Here is a 20,942-nt window from a genome sequence, read left to right as displayed (position 1 = left end):
ACGAAAAAAGACAAAAAGGAAAAAAAAAATTAAATGTGAAAGAGTTGAAATCAAGTAGTCTGACTAGTCTAACTGATCATCTAATTGGGGACTGAGCGTACTTTCAAAAAAAAATAGTTCTCCCTTCTTTGAGATCCCACAGTATCTCATACTATACCAGTTGGTAGTTCTTACATTGTGATATTTTATTAGCTGATTTCATTTTTATCTCCCCCTTGTCTGAGGTCCTTATGGCCTGGGATGGAATGAATCATTTACTCTTTGGTCAGTGCACATGGATGTTTATTGAATTTATGATTAAACCCTGGGAAAAACATATCAATAGGACAAAACAATAAATTTGCAAATGATCAGCACAGTGTTTAGAGAAGAGTGAGATGCTCAGTGTTGGAGGTCTTTGTGAGGCCCCTGAGAAGGAGGAGGGAGCCTCATGGGTGAGGTTCCAGCAGAGGGCATGGGTGTTCCTGCAGTGGCTCATTCTGCACTTCAGTGACAGGAGGCCCCTGAGAAGGAGGAGGGAGTCTCATGGGTGAGGTTCCAGCAGAGGGCACGGTTGTCCCTGCAGTGGCTCATCCTGCTCTTGGATGACAGGAGGCCCCTGAGAAGGAGGAGGGGAGTCCTGTGGGTGAGGTTCCAGCAGAGCGCACGGGTGTACCTGCAGTGGCACATCCTGCACTTGAGGGACAGGCTTTTGTGGAGGCCAGGATGTGTGGATGTGTGAGCTCTGCAGCCACAGTGAAAATATTAGCTTATTTATCAGTGATTTTAAATTAACTGCGAAAACTGTTTCATGTAGGTGAGTTTTAGGACATTACCGCCCAGTTAACTCCAAATTTCCTAATGAATCCTTAAACTTTAAAAATTATTCAGAGCTGATCATACCCCAACTCCCTAAGTGCATGCTGATAATTGCACTGAGCTTAAAGGATGTGGAAAAACTTTCTCATAATATTTGTGTTAAAATGCTTAAAATCTTTACAAGATGTTCTGTAATTCAGGCTTTATTAATAATTTTTAAGCCATGTGTTAAAATTGTTTGGTATTTGCTAGGCAAATTAATAAAATTAAGTATCATCTCAGAGCATTTAATTTACTTATGAGAAAATCATTTGACCTGCTTTGTTGACTGAGCATTTACATATGACCAGTTAATGTGATTATTCCATATATCATCTAGTTATTAAAGTAAATCCATCCTTTAAGGGTGCTCAGTATCTCATTTCATCTCAGCACTTTTCTGAAGTGGAGGCATTAGTTCGCCCCATTTTACAAACAGGTTGACACAATGGATCTCAGAGAAGTCGATTGCTTCTGCAGTCAGGCACAAGGTGAGCACAGACTGGGGTCACTAACTCTTTTCCCACTGCACTACACTGCCTTGTTGCGGTATTGTGCCATGTAAGAGTGTGGTTTGAACATGAACTTCTCCACATGGAGAATATGGAGAAAAAGTCATATGTACTTATGAGACTGTTGTGTGACTTGTAAAGACAGTATGTGCAGTATACCTGCTACAGGCCCCGGTGCTCCGTAGTAAGGTCCTCGTGTCTTTCACTGTCACAGGAGAGAATGTGGCAGAGCTGGCTGTGACCTGTCCTGTGGTCGGTTCCTGAGAGCCTCACTTATCTGTGCTTTTGTTGATTGATTTGTTTTGTTTCACTTAATGGACAGAATTAATTACATTGTTTTGCTGAAGAGAAAATGGTAATAGGGTAAAATCAAATGAATATTTTCCATGGCTTTTTTCACTAAAACCTTCCTGTGTAAATAGGTTTTTATAATCTATCCATAGAAACAAGTAGTGGCAAGATACCTAGAAGGCTAGATTTGATTCTGAAAATATTATTGTGCTATTATTGTATATTGCTCTTTACAGAAATGAGCTTCAGGAAACCACAGAATCTCAATTCTAGCCATAATTAAAGGGCTGCCTTTTGTGAATGGCCATTGAGGTTCCTGGAGAGAGTGACACCGCCTCCCCCTTGAATATTGGTGTTACATTTTGAGAGGGTTAAAGGATGAACTGTGGTTGAACATTTCCCACTTACAAAGTTTTTATACTTACAATGTTTACAAAATCTGCTGCTGCTAACCCCTGATAATCAGGTTGTGAGATATTATACGTGACAAGTAAACGTTTGTATTTCTTTCTTAAAATTGGGTATTGCGAGGATATATGTAAAGGTAAGAAATACCAAATGTATTTTTGTGTTGCATCTATAATTAGCTGATTGGACTTTTTTTGGAATTTTATCTAGAACTTGAGATTGAACATATTTCGTAATCATATTAATCAAAATAGATGCAAATAACATGTTAGTGGAATTTAATTATCAGTGAAAAGCATATTTTTATATAAGCATAGTGAAGCTAAAGAAATTGAGTGTTTTAGTGGAAAAGCACCATAGGCTTAAATTATGTCACCACTACCTGTTACAATATTGACTATGTGACTTTAGAATAAATCATTTATCCTTCCTTGTCCTTGGTTTTCTCACTGCAAAATGGAGATAATTCTTAATCCAGAAGGTCATTAAAGGATTTGAAGTAATACATATAAGTTTTGTAGCATAAATTGTAGCTCGGGGTAAATAATCAGTGGTAGCTGTTGATATTACTTAAAGCATGAGAGCAAGCTGTAACCAAAATAGTTTGGGTATGTCCACCTGTCTTCCAAAGGAAATGTGGGAATCGGCACAGAGGTCACGCGCTTGGGAGTCTGCTGGCCGTGCACAGTGACCCTTTCTTGGGCTTGCTCAGTGAACAGCAGAGTTGTCACTCCTATGTGTGGGGACTGTAAACCTCAGTCGATAACGCTGAATTATATTTGAAAACATAGAATATTTATATTCCAGGTACTATAACTTCAAAATTACTGACATTTGTACAAAGTAATACTGAGAAAAGCAGGTTTTTGAGGAGATTGCCTAGAGGCTCTACCAAGTATGCATTCTGCTAAACCCCTTTTCCAGATGTTTCTAGAGGTCACCTGCGCCTGAGATGCTCCAGGTCACATATGTTTGGGTGATTCTGCACACTCATATGAAAGATAGCAGCAGCACACGAAGCCCGGGAAGGTTGCTTTTCTACCTCCCTGACTTGGCACAGCAGCACGCCCCCAACTCCCCTCCCTCCGCATCCCCTACCTCCTCTTCCCCTCCCTCCTACTTCTCTCTCTGTTCCCTCCTCCTTTCTCCTCCCCTCTATTCCCCCCTCCCCAGTTTTTTTTTTTTTTTTGCAAAGCACCTGCAGAACATTCTTGGGAAAGGATAAAGGACATTTCAACTCTGTTCCCTCCTCCTTTCTCCTCCCCTCTATTCCCCCCTCCCCAGTTTTTTTTTTTTTTTGCAAAGCACCTGCAGAACATTCTTGGGAAAGGATAAAGGACATTTCAGTGACTTTCTCAAACCTGTTCTCTGATCCATCCTGTCCATCAGAGCACATCTTACTTGGCACACCTTTTTTTTTTTTTTACTTTTGATAGGATCACTTTTATTGACTTGTATTTGGGGATTATATCCTGAAGCTTATGTTGAAGTCCTGTTGTATTCATTGCAAGTGAGTCCACGGACATATTATTCCTACTTAGGAGGACCTGTGTGAGAAATTTCACTCACGTATCAGAAACAGTTGAGCAGCCTCGTAATATAAAAAAAAAATTAATTTAATCTTTGCAGCAAATTATATAACCAGTAATTCTCCCCTTTTGTCAGCCGAATATAGCCGAATGAAGATTTTGGAATACTGACTCTTCCCAAGAGTTCCTGTATCACTCACCACATTCAGAGGTTCTCTGTAATGTTAACTTCATCAGCATCTTCTTTATTCATTTTTCTTGGGGACGATGATATATGTTCCAGTATCATCCACTCTGCTACTCTGCGAGCATTTTAGTCTGTCATATTCATTAGAACATGGGAGATAATTTTATCTTTTTCCTGAACACCACCCCTCTTTTCTCCATTCTTGACATATTAATGTAAGGGAACTGCTTTCTCTCTTTTTCCATTGTAGGCTCTGGGGAAGATCTTGGTCAGTCTGTCTCATCTCTTTTTATAATTTCATTGCTGTTTTGAGACGTGCATTAAAACATCTCTAAATATTCTCGCTCCTCTTCCCTAAGACTCTGTGATACAGGTTGAGCATCTCTAATCCGAAAATCGAAAATCTAAACTGCTCCAAAATCCAAAACTTTTTGAGTGCCAACATGACATTCAAAGGAAACACTCATTGAAGGATTTTGGATTTTGGATTTTCAGATTAAGGATATTCAACCAGTATGTATTCTGCAAATACTCCAAAATCCAAAACACTTCTGGTCCCAAGCATTTAGGATAAGGGATACTCAACCTATACTAGTTTATTTAATTGCTTTCTTTTAACATCTTTTCTCCTTGCCCTCTCTCATTTTGGACAGAGCCCGATTTGAAGAAGCGGATCCGTGTGCACTTGCTCAATGCCCATGGCCTGGATGAAGCTGGCATTGATGGCGGTGGTATCTTCAGAGAGTTTTTAAATGAACTACTGAAATCAGGATTTAACCCCAACCAGGGGTTCTTTAAGACTACTAATGAAGGGCTTCTGTACCCTAACCCGGCTGCTCAGATGCTTGTGGGAGATTCTTTCGCCAGACATTACTACTTCCTAGGCAGAATGCTTGGAAAGGTAAAGCAATCTTTATTTAAAAATAGATGTCAGACCAAAAGATGTTGACATTTTGTGTTTCCGTATGGTTGTTGTCGAAGTTTCATGGATGGTCTTTATTTAGTGAACCTTGAATAGAACTTTTTTACATAGTAACTACAGTTCATCATTATATATTACATGCACAGTAATTATATACAAAAATTATTGGCGTAGTGTGGAAAACATGGGCAACATGATAAAATTCTACCTATACAAGCATGTTGTGTGTGCTGTAAATATTTTAAGTCTTTTCATGGTTACTCTTATTGATAATGTTAAAAGTGAATATTTAAGGTTCTGTACAATTTTAAAATGCTGTGAGATGGAAGATCATAGTTATTTAGTATGGCTTAAGTGTTAATACATACTGTATGCAAATTCTGCGAAAATTTTACATTTAAGGATATTCCGGTAATGCACTAGTTACCAGAGTCTGCCAACCATTTGTACAAACTGGACTTAGGCTTTATTGTAAATGAAAGGGAAAAAATTAATTATACAATCTAGTGGGAAGTTCAAATTTAGTGGTTAAATGTTCGTAGTACTCCCCATTCAAGTCAGGAGGAAGATATGGACACACACTGGTGCCAGTCCTCTTCATTTCTCAACTGATGGTCCCAGCCTGGGGGAGTGTCATGGTGTGTCATGGGGAGACCAGGAGGAGACAAGATTTTGTGTAAACCAGGGGTGACTAACTGTTCCCCCATGGGTCAGGTCCAGTCCAAAATGTCTTGTTGGTTTTTCTTTTTAGTTGTTACTCGCATTTATAAGTGGGGAAGTTTTACATACAAGTTTTTATTTCTAGGTTATGTTGTTTGTTTTATTTTAGTTACTTCTTTGAAGTTTTAAGTAAATTTAGTATTGGTGATTACTAATCCTAGAAGAAGAATGTGGCTAGCCAGTAAAGTCAGGAATTGAAATTCATGCCTAAACTGTTCTGAACATGGGAGAGGGGGGAAATAATCTAAGTTATTTCCATGGGAAATTGCAAATTAATGATTCCTGATTTTTCTTCAAATGATGGTAATTGTGAGATAGAGAGAGAGGGCGTGGTGGTTTGGGGGATGTTTATAAGGATTCCCACGGTATTCAAACTCTTAAATACTCACTAGAATACTCACGAACCTGGATCCACTTTCAGAAGACATCTTTCTCATATTATTTCCTTGTTTGTTTTCATTATTGGTTATGTTTCTTGCAGTGTCAAAGAAAGATATAATATATCTGCTACTTTAAAGTAGCATTGCATAGTGCATATGACATAATCATTAAAGAGATTATTGTTAAATAAAATTAGGGCTGGCCAGTTAGCTCAGTTGGTTAGAGCGCAGCCTTGTGACTCCAAGGTCAAGGGTTCAAATCCCCAAACTGGCCAGCTGCCAAAAAAACAAAACAAACAAACAATAAACCAATAAACCGTCTTACCTGTTTTGAATGCATCCTTGGTGTATTGCTATATAAGTAGGTAAAAGTTTTTATATTTTAGTGGAATTTGTTAGTGTTTTTTGGGTAGCTTGGAAATGCATTTTTATTTCCCATGTTTAAAATAGTTGAAGACAGGTGCCTCATAGTCAGTATTCATGCTCAGCACATTTTTAGAGACAGATTGAGTTGGGCCACAGGACTGTAATCAGTGCGTATGGCTCCTGCAAGTCAAAGTGTGGCCAGAAGTGGCACTTCGGAGCAGTGGCCAGCAGACTACAGCCACTGGACCAAGTCCACCCACCCATTCTTTTGTTTAAATAAAAAAAAAGAAGAAAGAAAAAACTGTTTTATTGGAACACAGCTAGGCCTGGTTACCTGCGTGTGTTCATGGCTGCTTTCCAGATATGGCAGAGTTGAAGTGTTTGTCATCTGACCTTTCACAGGAGGCCTTTGCCAGCTGTGCTGTGGAACTAGGACGACAGGCAAATCATAACAGCCTTAGTGTTCCATGATGAGAAGTTTGGGCTGTATCTTATGGGTAGTAACTCAGGTGATAGACCTACTACATTTTTAAGGGGACATTCTGGTTACCATGAGGAAAATAGATTTTAGAGGATAAAACTCAAAGTAGAAGAGATAAGAATCTGGTCCATCGGTGTAGGTCATAGGTGGCCCAAATTACGGTAATGTCATGCTTTCCGTGAGAAGAGCCAGGTAGTAGGAGGACTGAAATTTGACCACTGGTTCATCAGCAGGTTTTTGTTTATTGGTGATTTTTTTGTTAAAACAGTTTTATGGAGTTGTGATTCACATACCGTGCAATTCCCCCATTTGTGTGTGTGGTTCAGTGGTTTTAGCATAGTCACAGAGTTGTGCAGCCTTCACCACCATCGATTTTAAAACATTTTCGTCATCCATATCCATTAACTCCTTTCCCCTGCAACCCTAGGCAAACAGTAATCTACTTTTAGTTTCTACAAATTGACTTGTTCTGGCCAATTCGTATAAATTGAACTGGCTTCTTCCCCTTAGCGTGATGTTTTCGAGGTTCATCCAAGTTGTAGCATTTATCAGTACTTAATTTCCTTTTATTGCCAAGTAATGCTTCATATGCCACATTTATTTGTTCGTTTGCCAGTTGATGGGCATTTGGTTGTCCTTGCAGTGTCTTTCATGGCGTGGTATGACAAAAATGTGTTTGCTTCAGGTTGAGGAACAAGAAGTGGAAGGCACAAAAATGGAAAGGGACATGGATGGCCTTTTTCAGAAGATGTGGCTCTGAGGGAAACGGGAGGGAGGGTCCCTAGAGAAAGAGCAAGTCCCAGGAAAGAGTGGGCAGGCGGCTTTCAGGGACTGGGGAGTGTCCCTGATAAGGGACCAATGAGAGGGGCAGTTTGGGACACAGGAGAAGACTCAGCAGAGATGCCTAGAGCCCTGTTTTCTAGAACTCCCAACAGGGTGGATGCAAGCAATCACGTTAGGACACAGGGACGACAGTGAGCGTTGGAAGAGATGGCCACTTCCTTAACCATTACAGCCACCGTGAGAACGTCTTGCACACTCCCACACACACACATCCGTCCAACGACACAATTTCTGGATTTCTATTATGAGGGCAAGGGAGAAAGAAAACGAACAAAATATTATATAAGCAAAATATTATAGCAGATCCCAAGAATAAAGAAGCATTCTAAATTCAAGATAAAGAATTCTTTGGGCATTCAGGCAGAGAGATCAAATCACCTTTAAGGAAGAAGAATTCAGTGTGGGCTCTGACTTAGGAGCAACAGGGCACACTGAAAATACAGTAGAGCAGGGGCCAGATAGTAAACATTTTAGGTTCTGAGGGCCATACCGTCTATGTTGCATATTCTCCTTTTTAAATGTAAAACCCTTTGAGTACTATTTAAGAACGTGGAGCCGTTCTACACGCTCAGTGTGTAGTGATGGTCACAAGCTGTGGCTTGAAAGCCCTGTACTCATACCATGTGGTCACACATGGCTCCATCTGGTGTTCTTGCTGGTGGGGCTGTCCTCTGAGACAGCTCCCCAGTCTGTCTAAAGTGTGACAAGGGGAGTGAACAGCTACAGCAGATCTCCTGCTATCGTTCTTCCTCGTTTCTGGATTACGTAATTGAAAATTGTCCTGAATTGTAAGGCAGTCAGCTTTTAAAAATGTATCATTTGCTGTAAGAACATAAATGTGAATGTTCTAATCCAGGTTTCTTTGATGTTTTAAATGCCCATGCTTATAAGACTATAAAGTATCTTCTGTAAACGCTAATTTCATACTATTGTGTCCATTAAAAAGACATACTAACTGACTTAATAGCAATGTTTAGTTATAATTAGCAATATTTTGTTTATAAACTTATGACATTTGAGCTTATAAAATATATTTAAACTAATAAAATATGGATTTTCATGTTTTATGTATTAGAGCTTACCGCAAAATATTATTATTTAAAAATCAGATGCTGAGTGTTCTAAAACGACTACAATAAACAGAGATTAGGCTGTTTTTCATTTACATGGTTGAGTAGGTTACTGCTTAGTGACTGTTTGCTAGGGCTGCCACAACAAACTACCACAAATTTGAGTGGCTTTAAAAAAAAAAAATTTATTCTCAGTTCTGGAGGCCAGAGTCCAAAATCAAAAACATCAGCAGGGCTGGTTTCTTTATAGAGGCTCTGAGGGAGACTCTGTTTTGTGCTTCCTCTTGTCTTCTGGTGTCACTCACAGTCCTTGGTGGTCCTTAGTCTGTAGGTTCATCACTCCAGTCTCCGCTTCTGTTCTCTTGTGGCCTTCTCCTTGTGCGTCTGCATTCAACTTTCCCTCCTTTTATAGGGGCACCAGTAATTGGGTTAGAGCCCACCCTAATCCAGTCTGACCTCATCTTAACTTGATCATCTGCAAAGACCCTATTTCCAAGGAAGGTCATATTCACAGTTTAGGACTTGAGCTTATCTTTTGGGGGAGGTGGTTCTACCTGCTATAGTGACATTGAGCCCAAATGGTAAATTGAACGCCTGCTATGCATACGAAGGTCATATTCACAGTTTAGGACTTGAGCTTATCTTTTGGGGGAGGTGGTTCTACCTGCTGTAGTGACATTGAGCCCAAATGGTAAATTGAACGCCTGCTATGCATAAAGCTGAATATTCAAGGATTATTAACTAGCTTTATCATCCTTAAATAAATAATTAGGAAATTAATGTTGCTGCTGTAATTATTCTCTTCAAGAATAAATCAGAACAGTTCATCATTTTCAGCTTTGTAACAAAACTCCTTTATCACATTGGCTGTTCTGTTCTCTGTAGTACAGTCCTGTCGCTGTTAACCTCGGAGTGTGGTCTAGGAAGCTGCCCACTCAAGAAGTAACCTAATTAAAAATCAGTGCCTGCAAAACAGATGACGTATGCTCTTGTGACTTATTTTACATAATAGCTTTATTGAAATATAATTCACATTTTATAAAATTCAGCCTTTTAAAGTGTATAATTCAGTTGTTTTAACGTATTCACTGAGTTGTGCAGCCATCATCACTATCTATTTTCATCATCCTTACAAGGAAATTATATTTATTAGTAGTCACTACCCATTCTGCCCTAACCCCGCCAGTCATAGGCAACCACTAATCTACTTTTTGTCTATATAGATTTTTTTCTGGACATTTCATATAAATGGAATCATATAATATGTGGCCTTTTATGGCTTCTTTGATTTGGTGTAATGTTTTCAAGCTTCGTTTGTGTTGTAGTATGTATCAGAACTTCATTCCTTTTTATGGCTGAGTGATATTCCATTGCATGGATATACTGCGTTTTATTTACCCATTCATCCATCCATCAGTGGACATTTGATTGTTTCTGCTTTCAGGCTGTTATGAATAATGTTGCTGTGAACATTTGTGTACAAGTTTTTGTATGGACATGGGTTTTCTGTTTCTTGTACCTAGGAATGGGAGTGGTGGGCCATACAGTAACTCTATCAAAGGTTCTGCAGTCTTTTACAGTCCCACCAGCAACATAGGAAGCTCTCAGTCACTACATACCCTTGCCAACACTTCTTACTGTCTCTCTTTTTGGTCGAAGCTATCCTAGTGGATGTGAAGTGGTATCTCATTGTGGGTTTGGTTTGCATTTCCCTGATGACCAGTAATGTGGAGCATCTTTTCATGTGCTTCATGTCTTCTGTGGAGCAATGTCTACTCAAATCTGTTGTATTAGTCAGAGTTCTCCAGAGAGACAGAACCAATAGGATATGTATATAAACGTACGAGAGGGGGTTTATTAGGGGAGTTGGCTCACGTGATTGTGAAGGCTGAGTAGTTCCATGATAGGCCATATGCAGACTGGATGCTGGTAGCATGCCTCAGTCCAAGTCCAGAAGCCTCAGAACCAGGGAAGCCGATGGTGTGATTCTCAGTCTGAGGCCAAAGGCCTGAGAGCCTGAAGGTGCCACTGGTGTAAGTCCTGGAACCCAAAGGCTGACGAGTCTCGAGTTTGGGTGTCCATGGACAGGAGAGAAGACTATCCTAGCTCCACTGGATGCAGCAGGAGATTCACCCTCTCCTCCATTTTTGTTCTTTTTGGGCCCCCAGCAGATTGGATGGTGTCCACCCATGTTGAGGGCAGTTCTTTCCCACCCAGTCCACCCAGGCTTACATGCTAATCTCTTCTGGAAACAATCTCATAGGCACACCCAAAAATAATGCTTTACCAGATGTCTATGTATTCCTTAATCTAGTCAATACATAGATTATTGACTATTATTAACCATCACATCCAATGACCATTTTTTAATTGGATTGTTTGTCTTATATTCTCCCATTCTGTGGGTTGTCTTTTCACTTCCATGATGGTGTCATTTAAAGAAAAAAAAGTTTTTAGTTTTGATGAAGTCTAATGTATTTTTACATTTTTTGCCTATGCTTCTGGTATCTTATCTAAGAAACCATTGCCTAAACCTAAGGTCATGAAGATTTTCACCTGTGTATTCTTCTGTCAGTTTTGTAGTTTTAGCCCTTACATTTATGTCCTTGATCCATTTTAAGTTAACTTTTTAGAGTGTGTGAGATAGGGGTGTTAATGTTCTTGGCACCCTGGTTGAAAATTAGTTGACCGTAGATGCAACGATTTATTTCTAGACTCTGAATTCTATTCTGTTGCTCTCTGTGTCTAGACTTATGCCAGCACAAGACTGTCTGAATTACAGTGGCTTTGTAGTGAGGAGTGTGTGTGTGTGTGTGGTTAATGGCAACAGTGCTGGAACCCCAGGCCTAACAAAGCAGAGGGACAGGTGGAAGGGAATCAGTCTATCCTGGATATATAATAATTCCCTTTTATTTGTATTTCCTTGAGATACATTGTTACAGGCCCAGTTATTATTATTTTTTTTTTTCAGATTCCATCTGTTGCTACCTTGATAATGCAGATTTTTAAGTATTCTTGAAGTTAGTAATAGGCTCTACCTTGACCTCACCACTATCACTATTTCTCTTTAGGCTCACCTTATTGCAATGACAAATTTCAGACATCGATCTGATGTTAGATTCCTTAGCATAGATTTTAAACAGATCATTTTCTCACTTTGATTAATTTTAAGACATGTAACGTATCTCTGTCAGTTTAGAGCTATGTCCTGGCTTTGGTGTCAGTTCTTAGTGAAATAGCATATTTCTCCTTGTTGATGGTCAAACAAACTTCTTAATGAAACTCAGTTTCAGCTTCCTCTGGAGGAGATAAATTTCATAACTCTTTGCATGAAAATTTTAAAAATGATGTGCCATAGTTTTTTCTATTAAGGTAAAACCAAGAACACTCTAAATTAACAATAAAAATAATAAATAAATAAAAATAAAGGAGAGCCTTTATTTTGCCAGACTAACCTGAAATACTGTAAATTCAGTGGTTCTCAATGCAGTAACAGAGATAGAGTATTAATTTTATTTGCATGAATTAAATCTTATAAAAATTGTGTATTATTTTCCTCCTTCCTGATTGTATAAATCATCCAATCTTGATTAATGTAGATACTAATAGTTACACAAGTCTGGTGAGAATAAGCTCATTTTTCCCACTATTTATTGACGGGTTCGTAATTAAAATTATTCTGAAGATGATGTCTAACTGTAGAGTACTGCAGATTCAAAAGGGATGATAGATTGCTCTTAGTCTTCTACTTTGGAATGTGTATATATTTAATCCAGAATTCCAGGGAGGAAAACTTGTGATCTAAACCTTTCTCCCCAAAATGAAGTTTATATAAATTATATCTCAGTAAACCTATTTAAAGTAATAAAGTTTAAGGCTGTCTGTTTAGCTCAGTTGGTTAGAGTGTGGTGCTGATAATATCAAGGTCCAGGATTTGATCCGTGTACCAGCCAGCCACCAAAAAAAAAAATGGAGTTTAGGCAAAACCAATAACCAAACTATAGTTACTTGAGATTGGTAGTTAACTTAGTTTCACATAATTAAGACTTTCCTTACGTAATTTTCTGCGTGGCAATTCCTATGGGGGTGCTGTTTCTAAAACATATCTGATTATCATTTGATTACAAATGGTTAAGCTTTGTATAAGCATGCTAAAAATTGTCCAGACCTAAGTAAATGTAATAGTATGGCACTAATAGTATGGTACCTGAATATTAAATCTTTTTTTTTTTTTTTTTCCTTTTTTGTCTTTTTTTCGTGTCCGGCAACGGATCGCAACCCTCGGTGCTGCTCCCACACCTCGCTCAGCCAGTGAGCGGGAACCGGTCTGTATGTGGGATCCGAACCCTCGGCGGGAGCACCGCCACGCTTCCCAAGCGGTGCACTGTAGCAGTGCGCCACCGGGCCGGCCCTGAATATTAAATCTTTAAGAGAAGAAATTGTATATTGATTGATTATGATATTTATTGGGTCATAATGTATTTAAATTTTCTTTAATGCATATGTTAGTGATTGTTTACTGTGATAAAGTACAGAAAGGTCTTCAAGCATAATCCTGTATAGGAAGAATTACCTCATGTCACTGGTCACTTCTCAATTAAAAGTTCCATTAGCAGATGATTCCTGCTTCTGGTGTGGGTTGTGGTTGCATTTCATTGCCTGTAAATCAGGCTATAGACAGGGAATAAATAAACAGCTCAAGGATGTGGTAATGTCATCTTGAACTTTTTTAACAGATAGAAACACCTAGGTCCATTTAAACCAATTAAGTTCAGAATATTTATTGAAGCAAATCCTTTATCATATTTGAATTCTGTTTAAAAATGGCTCTTTTTCCCCCTTCAGAATATTGATTTAATTGGAACAGATGCCTATAAATCAGATTATTTGATAATATCTTGGTCATATATTTGAAATTTTTAATTAGATTATGTAACTTCGGCATGGTTATTCTAATTTTGTATTTCGGGAGAATACAGTGTGCGCTTAATATATCATATAGTGTAATACTGGCAGTCAACAGTGTACCCTGAGATTTTCAAAAGTTGGGAAAATATATTTGTCTTATCATTAGAGTCCTTTTATAAAATTCTCCCTGAATTTGCTAAGGCTTTAAAACTATAGATTGAGTGGGGCCGGCCCGTGGCTCACTCGGTAGAGTGCAGTGCTGATAAATCTTCACCTCTCTTCTACCCAAGCTTCATCATCAATTTGATGTTTGTTCTTGCTTCAATTTTCACAGAATTCATGTTGCTCTGATAGGGGCTTATTTCAAATAGTGTCTTATCCTTCTCAGTTCCTCAAACTAGATCCTGTTCAGACTTGCTATATAAGTTAGTATAAGCTAATTCTGGTGCAAAAAATTTTGAAATCCATGCATAGTTTTTTTCATAATACACATTTTCCATGAACATTTTGATGATCCCTCATATGTTATGAACTCCACTTTATCATTTTTGCTTTAATATTCTAAAGAGACTTTGTTAGGCCGGCCCGTGGCTCACTCGGGAGAGTGTGGTGCTGATAACACCAAGGCCCCAGGTTTGGATCCTATATAGGGATGGCCGGTTTGCTCACTGGCTGAGCGTGGTGCTGACAACACCAAGCCAAGGGTTGAGATCCCCTTACCGGTCATCTTTTTAAAAAAAAAAAAGATAAAACTATAGATTGAGGTAAATACTAGTAATTAAGGTTACCTTAGTCCTTAAAAGCTTCTCTTTTGTAATATCTTATTTTGAACCTTAAACTCATATGGGGCAGTGTAGTTGAGCTAGCTAGCTCCCCTGGCTATCTTCAGACTGGGTGCACTCATCTCTGAAGCTAGTGTATCTTTTCCCTTAGATTTTGTAAACGTAACATTCAGCAAATAGCAGATTGTGCTGTGCCTAGCACAAGACTTTTGACCAGTGCAAAGACTTTTTTCCACTTTGTTGTAAGCAGAATTTTATAAGCAAGTTCTCTCCAGTTCTCACAACTTGCTCTTGTTGACTTTCCACTCTTTTTGGAAGCAGAAAATCAAAGATGATAATTTAGAAATGATTGCTTTATATTTCTTCAGAATTAACCATGAAATAAAAATGGTTTACATTGTACAGTAAAAAATTACAGATGTATTCATGAATTCCGTTGATTCCAGTACCTAAATAGTTTTCTCATTGTGCTTTTAGCCACCCCAAGATATTCAAAAATTTTTTCTGTCCCTGGATAAAATAGATCTTGCTTAGTATTAAGTTATTCCTTCCCACTCGTTCTTTAAGCACTCCCGAACAGTAGTTAAACATCTGAAATCTGTAAAGAGATTAATCAGTGTTATACAAGTCCATTTGCCTTTTTCTAAGCCGTGTTAAATTGTCACCATGAAAATTAGAAATATACACTCTTGCTGGTCCTGCTTAAAGGCTACCGTTCATCTTAGCCTGGCCTTTATTTGTGCAATAAGGACAATAAATATCTAAAAATAAAATAGAGCCCATTTAAATCCTTTAAATGTTTAAATATTCATTTAGATTTAGTAAATGTAACTATGAAAAACAAACGAGTGCAGGTCTGTAGTGTTAATCTTGCTGTTTCTAAACTCAGGTGATCTTTGGGAGGCAGCAATAGGTAGTCGACTCATGCTCTGGAGCAAGACAGACCAGGACTACTCTTGATTTTTACCAACAGAGGGATTTAAGCAGAGGAAGGACATGATCAGAATGATGTTTTAATGGATTTCCCTGGCTTTGGTATTAGAAGTAGCTTAGACTGGAGCAGGCACTCAAGCAGGGAGGCCAGCTGGAGGCATTACAGTCATTTGGGTTGAATCCTGAGTGGTACTGGGGGTGAGAAGTAGTCATGTTCAAGGGGATTTGCTAATGAATCAGATGTTGGGATGTGAGAGAGAGAAAGAGAAGGTTAGGGAACTGCACATATTGTGTTCTGAGAACTGGAAGGATGGAGTTGTCATTGGCTAAGCTGGAGCAGATTTGGGGAGGAATGATTAGATGTTTGGTTTTCCTTAAGGTTGAGATGCTCATGAGGTTTTCACATGGAGACTTTAGGGAGGCAGTTGAATATGTGGACGTGGAGTTCAGAGGTGTCTGGCTAGGTGACTATGCCAGTTGTATGGCTAGGGCTATGGCCTACAGACCCTTCAAACCCATTGTACAGACTGGGTCACAGACCCCTCATATACAGACTGGGTCACCAGACCCCTCACACATAGGTCCATAAGTGAGGTAATTGGGAAAGATCCTGGGAGCCATTGGTAGACAACGCAAGCTCAGTCCTCAGCTTCCTCAGCAGCAGCAGCGTTGGCTTCCCGGGTGCCGTGGCAGCAACAGCCTCCAGCAGCAGTAGTGGCCTCCCCGTGGCCCTCCCTGGGTCAGGGGGCATCGTGGATCAGAACTATTCATCCTTTATACTTAAATCCAATAACCCAGGAACACGTGGGTGGAGTCAGAGAACCAAGGAACACTTGGGTACATGTGCATATTTACATCAAATGCTCGGCAAGATTCTGAACATCTGTGGGGCCCTGACCATTTCCTATATTTCCCTACAAGGGGCGAGATCTGGGATGAGCCGTCAGTATTCAAATTGTATTTAAAGTCATGAGACTTGATTAGGTAAGCTCAGGCAATAGGAGTAGCAAGAGGAAGGGGAAGAGCTGGAGAGCTAAGTCCCAGGGCATTCTAAGATTTAGAGTGCAGAGAGTGAAGGAGAATTTAGCAATGGACGTTCAGCACAAGTGGCTAGAAAGGTAGGGAGAAAACCTGGAAAGTGCAGTATCTCGGAAGCCAAGTAAAGACAGTGTCTCGGGGTCAAGAGGATGATGACTGTTGCCTGATGCTACTAATAGGTCAGATGAGATCAGAACTGAGAAGTGGCCGTGTCATTTAGCAGTGTGGACAAGTAGCATTCGTGGAGCGGTGGAGCAAATCCTCTCTGGGTTGAAAAGAAGGGCAGCAGCATCTTCCTGAAGTGTCGTGTTAAAGCTGAGGGCAGCCACACCCTGTGCCCAGCATCTGTAGGTGTGTTCCAACAGAAGAGTGTGCATGCTTGTGTATTCACCAAAATATGTGTAAGAGAATGTTTTATAGTAACACCATGTGGACCTGAAATAATGCCCTTCAAAAGGATAATGAATAGTAAGTCGTGGGGTATTCACATGAACTATTCACAGTGACATGGGTGAACAGCACAGACCTAATGTGGAGAAAAAGAAACGAGATACAAGCGAGTATGGAAATGTAAGAGTACACTCTGTAGGGCTCCATTTGTGTAAGTTCAAAAACAGGCAAAGCTAGTTGATGTTTTTCGAAGGTAATAGCTGGAAGTGTGCACAAAAGGGCTTCTGGGGTGCTGGTAATTGAGTTGTGGACTGAGTGCTTTTACATGCATGTGTTCACTTTGTAAAAGTGGATAGAGCTGTTTGTGATTGGGGCCTTCTGCCATGGTAGACTCAGGATAGGTACAGAGAGGAAGGCTCGAAGAGAGCTGGGGGCAGTTACATTCCACTCTTACTAGGAGTGTCACTGTAAAGAAAATTTGAGCAGTTGCTTAAGAGATGTGGAGCTAGTAGAGCTTTGTTTTTCTTTTGAAGATGGGAGAAATACCAGTGTGTGTGTATGCTGGCGAAGCTGCTGTGGGTGAGAGGGACCATCATCCTGCAGGGCAAGGGCGGGCATGGGGTCCGGAAACAAGGGGAAGGAAAACCTGTGGGCACATGAGAGATCGCCCTGGTTGTCTCTGCTCTCTGGGTGATGCAGCTGAGGGTGAGAAGAGTGAGGAAGGGTGAAGTTCTCAGAGGGTAGTGCCCAGACCAGCCATCTAAGCATTCCCTGGGGACTTGTTAGAAATGCAAATTCTTGGACTCCACCTTGACCTACTGAGTCTGAAACTCTGGAAGTGGGCCCCAGCAAGCCAGGTTGTAACAAGCCCTCCAGGTGATTCTGATGCTTGTTGAAACTTAAGAATTACTGGACTAGGGAAATAGAATACAGGATTGCCAGTTAGCCTAGGGCTCACGTAAGGTTAGTATCATAAAGTGAAGTGAAACCAACAGCTTGGTTAGTTGTTTTTCTCCAACTGTAATCAGCTGTGTGGGTCTGACTAGCATGTAGAGTTAGATTTAACCAGGGGTGGTTTTTAGCCAAGTGAGTGAAATAAAGGGTGGATTAGGTGCAAGTGAACTGAGAATGTAAGGAAGTGATTACAAGAGCCAACCTGTAAACCTAGGCCGTTTAATCCATCCATGAATGGAGACTTGAGGGGGAGGGAAGTTAAACCCATAGGAGTTGGGGCACTGTGGAAGGTGCTGGGAAGAAGACAGGGAGGTAGTCAGTGTGGGCAGGCACAGTTAAAATGAGGAGAGGCTCATGTGCTGGTAGTGACAGTCCCACAGTGAGACTAAAAGAATAGGGGGCTAGAAGGTGCTGGGAAGAAGACAGGGAGGTAGTCAGTGTGGGCAGGCACAGTTAAAATGAGGAGGGGCTCATGTGCTGGTAGTGACAGTCCCACAGTGAGACTAAAAGAATAGGGGGCTAAGGTTAGAATGTGATCACCTGTGAGTCATCGAAGTCACCAAACATCATAGCAAGACTGTGTTGGACTGTGATGACTGTTGGGAGCTTAAGTTCTGAATTAAGGAGGCAGTGACTGCACCAAGGAGGTGTGACAGGGGCTCTTGCCCAGTACATGAGATTCACAGTGTTCTGAGAACTGGAAGTCTTGGTGGGGTGGGAGCATGGTCTGGAGGTGGCAACAAGGAACAAAGGGGTCCCACCTCACTTCTGTTTCCAGTGGTACAAGACTGTTAAGGAGACAACAGCCACTGGCAGAGTGAGCTGCAGAGGCATGTGAAAGGGTGCCGTAGAGCCCATGCTGAAAAGGAGCTAAGTGAAGAAAGTGCTCGGTGTTGCAGTGTGGCCAGAAACAACCCATGTCTTAGATGTGAAACGAGAAGCACAAGCCTCAAAAGAAAGGCATACACTGGATTCAGTCAAAATTGAAAACATTTGCTTCACTGGACACCATCAAGAAATAGAAAAGACAACACACCAGAAAAGAGAGAATGTCTGTAAATAATATATGTGATAAGGAACTTTTATTTAGAATACATAAAGGACTCCAAAATAAAAAGACAACCTAATTAAAAATGGGCAAAGTATCTGAATAGACATTCCTCCAAAGAAGATAAACAAATGAAAAGATGGTTAGTGTCATTAGTCATCAGGAAGTGCAAATCAAAACCATAAGGTTAGACTTCATACCCACGAGGATGGCTGTAATCCAAAAGACAGATGATAACAAGTGTTAGCGAGGACGTGGAGTAACAGGAACTCCACGTGTTGCTGTGGGATGTAAAATGGTGCAGCCTCTTTGGAAAACAGTCTGGCAGTTCCTCAAAAAGTTAGTTACCTTTTGACCCACAAAAACTTGTGCACAAATGTTCACAGAAGCTGCATTCATAATAGCCAAAAGAGAGAAATGGCTCAGGCCATCAACTGACAAATGCGTGAACAAACTGGTCAGCCCATGGAGGGAGTATGACCCAGTCATACACAGGGTGAGACGCTGGCACATGTCACACATGGGCGAACCCTGAAAACATCGTGCCAAATGAGAGAAGCCAGACACAAAAGAACACACATTACATGATTCCATTCATATGAAATGTCCATAACAGGGAAATCTGTAGACACACAAAGTAGATTAGCAATTGTCTAGCACTGGAATGGTTGATGCCTGTTAGCTAAAGGATATGGAGTTTCTTTTGAGGGTGATAAAAATCTTCAAAAATTGGTTGTGGAGGGCCGGCCTGGTGGCGCACTGCTACAGTGTGCTGCTTGGGAGCGCGGCGGCGCTTCCGCCGAGGGTTCGGATCCCACATGCAGACCGGTTCCCGCTCACTGGCTGAGTGAGGTGCGGGCGCGACACCGAGGGGTGCGATCCCGTTGCTGGTCCCGGTCCGGTACGGGCGTGACACTGAGGGTTGCGATCCGTTGCCGGACACGAAAAAAGACAAAAAGGAAAAAAAAAAAATTGGTTGTGGTGATAGTGGAAGTATTCTGTGAATGAGAACCATTGTATTGTTCACATTAAGTTGGTGAATTGCGAGGTATGTGGATGATATCTCAATAAAGCTGTTACCAGAAAATAACATTGTAATGTGGTCGCCACAATCAATCCAGTGTCAGAGGAGTTAAAGAAAGGAGCAGGCGGTATAAATTGGAGTCCACAGATGTGATAATTTTAAAGCTGGGAGGAGCAGTAGTGATCATATCATAAAATCTTGTTAGGGAGACATACTCAGCACCTAGTGATAACTAAATCTTTTATCACTGAGGGCATCAGTATCCTCAAATTTCATAGGAGGTAGTTTGGCAGATTTCTAAAGTCTGACATTTTCCTGTAAGGAAAAGAATTTTTAAGCCTAAAAAATATTTTCTTCTAATCAGAAAATAGTTCTTGGTTATGTGGGGTATGCTAAGACTGGACTTCAGTATTCTTTTAAATTCGTAATGTCTTTCAGAAGCAGGGATGTAACAACTGTTCGAAAATGCTGATATTTGCTTCTTGTGGGTGGAAATGGGAATGTGGGTTTGTTACTTTGGTCATGAAGATGTAAATTTTTTATCTTCTAGAAATATATTGGTGAGTGCTCTGGGAAGTTTCTCTTTTTAGGGGCCTGAATCTGGGCGTTGTGGAACTAGAAGCAGAGAGAAGAGTGAAGGATCACCTCCAAACTGGTCTAAATTATTGTTTTCATATTATGGATGGATTCCTGGCCATCCAACCAGGAAAACTGGAAGTGAGAATTGAGCTTTGCATCTTCCACCCACCCAACATTCCCAATGGATTTTCCGAAGTAAAAGAAGAATTTAAAGAGAAGAGAGGATAGGCTATTGCGCCCAAGTTTTCCTTGCCTTTCTGGAGTGCCATGGTCTCAAAAGAAGAAAACTTGGGGAGCATAAGTGAGGTGCCAGTAGCTTTGATCACTGGGAACATTGAGTCCTGGGAAAGGCAGAGCCAACATCCTGGTGTGATATTTCAGGATTTCCAGTGACTGAATTACTCCATTTCTTTGAATAGCAGAACTACTAGGCTCTGCCCATTTGTGCTTGCTGAATCATAAATGAGCAGTTCAGTTCAACTCAGCCAACATTTAAGAAATAGTGCAGTACACCAAGTGGGGTGTGTGTGCAGCATTCGGGAGCCTGCGTCCTCCCAGGTGACAGTCATGCACGGAAAAATACACGGACACTACTGTGACAGTGCACATTTTTAACTGAGTGTTGGGGTAGCCTGTGTAGTCAAAAATGTTCCAGGAACTGGCAGGGTATTTCTAGAATAGGGTTGTGAAGATGAAAGATTTGAAGTGAATCTGACATGTATGTAATCTTACATAACCTG

The 20,942-nt window shown here is 40.4% G+C and overlaps 1 protein-coding gene across 1 annotated transcript in view; it reads left to right on the top strand.

The window, feature by feature from the left end:
- UBE3C (ubiquitin protein ligase E3C) overlaps window positions 1-20,942 on the top strand; it is a 112,054-nt gene that overhangs the window by 54,598 nt on the left and 36,514 nt on the right. The window contains exon 17 of the mRNA XM_008583747.1: window positions 4,418-4,665. Coding sequence (XP_008581969.1) covers window positions 4,418-4,665 — 248 coding nt within the window. The remainder of the gene's footprint in view (window positions 1-4,417; window positions 4,666-20,942) is intronic.

This window comes from Galeopterus variegatus, unplaced genomic scaffold (assembly GCF_000696425.1).
Source record: "Galeopterus variegatus unplaced genomic scaffold, G_variegatus-3.0.2 Scaffold100, whole genome shotgun sequence".
Lineage (NCBI taxonomy): Eukaryota > Metazoa > Chordata > Mammalia > Dermoptera > Cynocephalidae > Galeopterus > Galeopterus variegatus.
The sequence above is the reverse complement of the archived record's forward strand: the minus strand, read 5'-3'. Positions and strand labels throughout refer to the sequence as shown.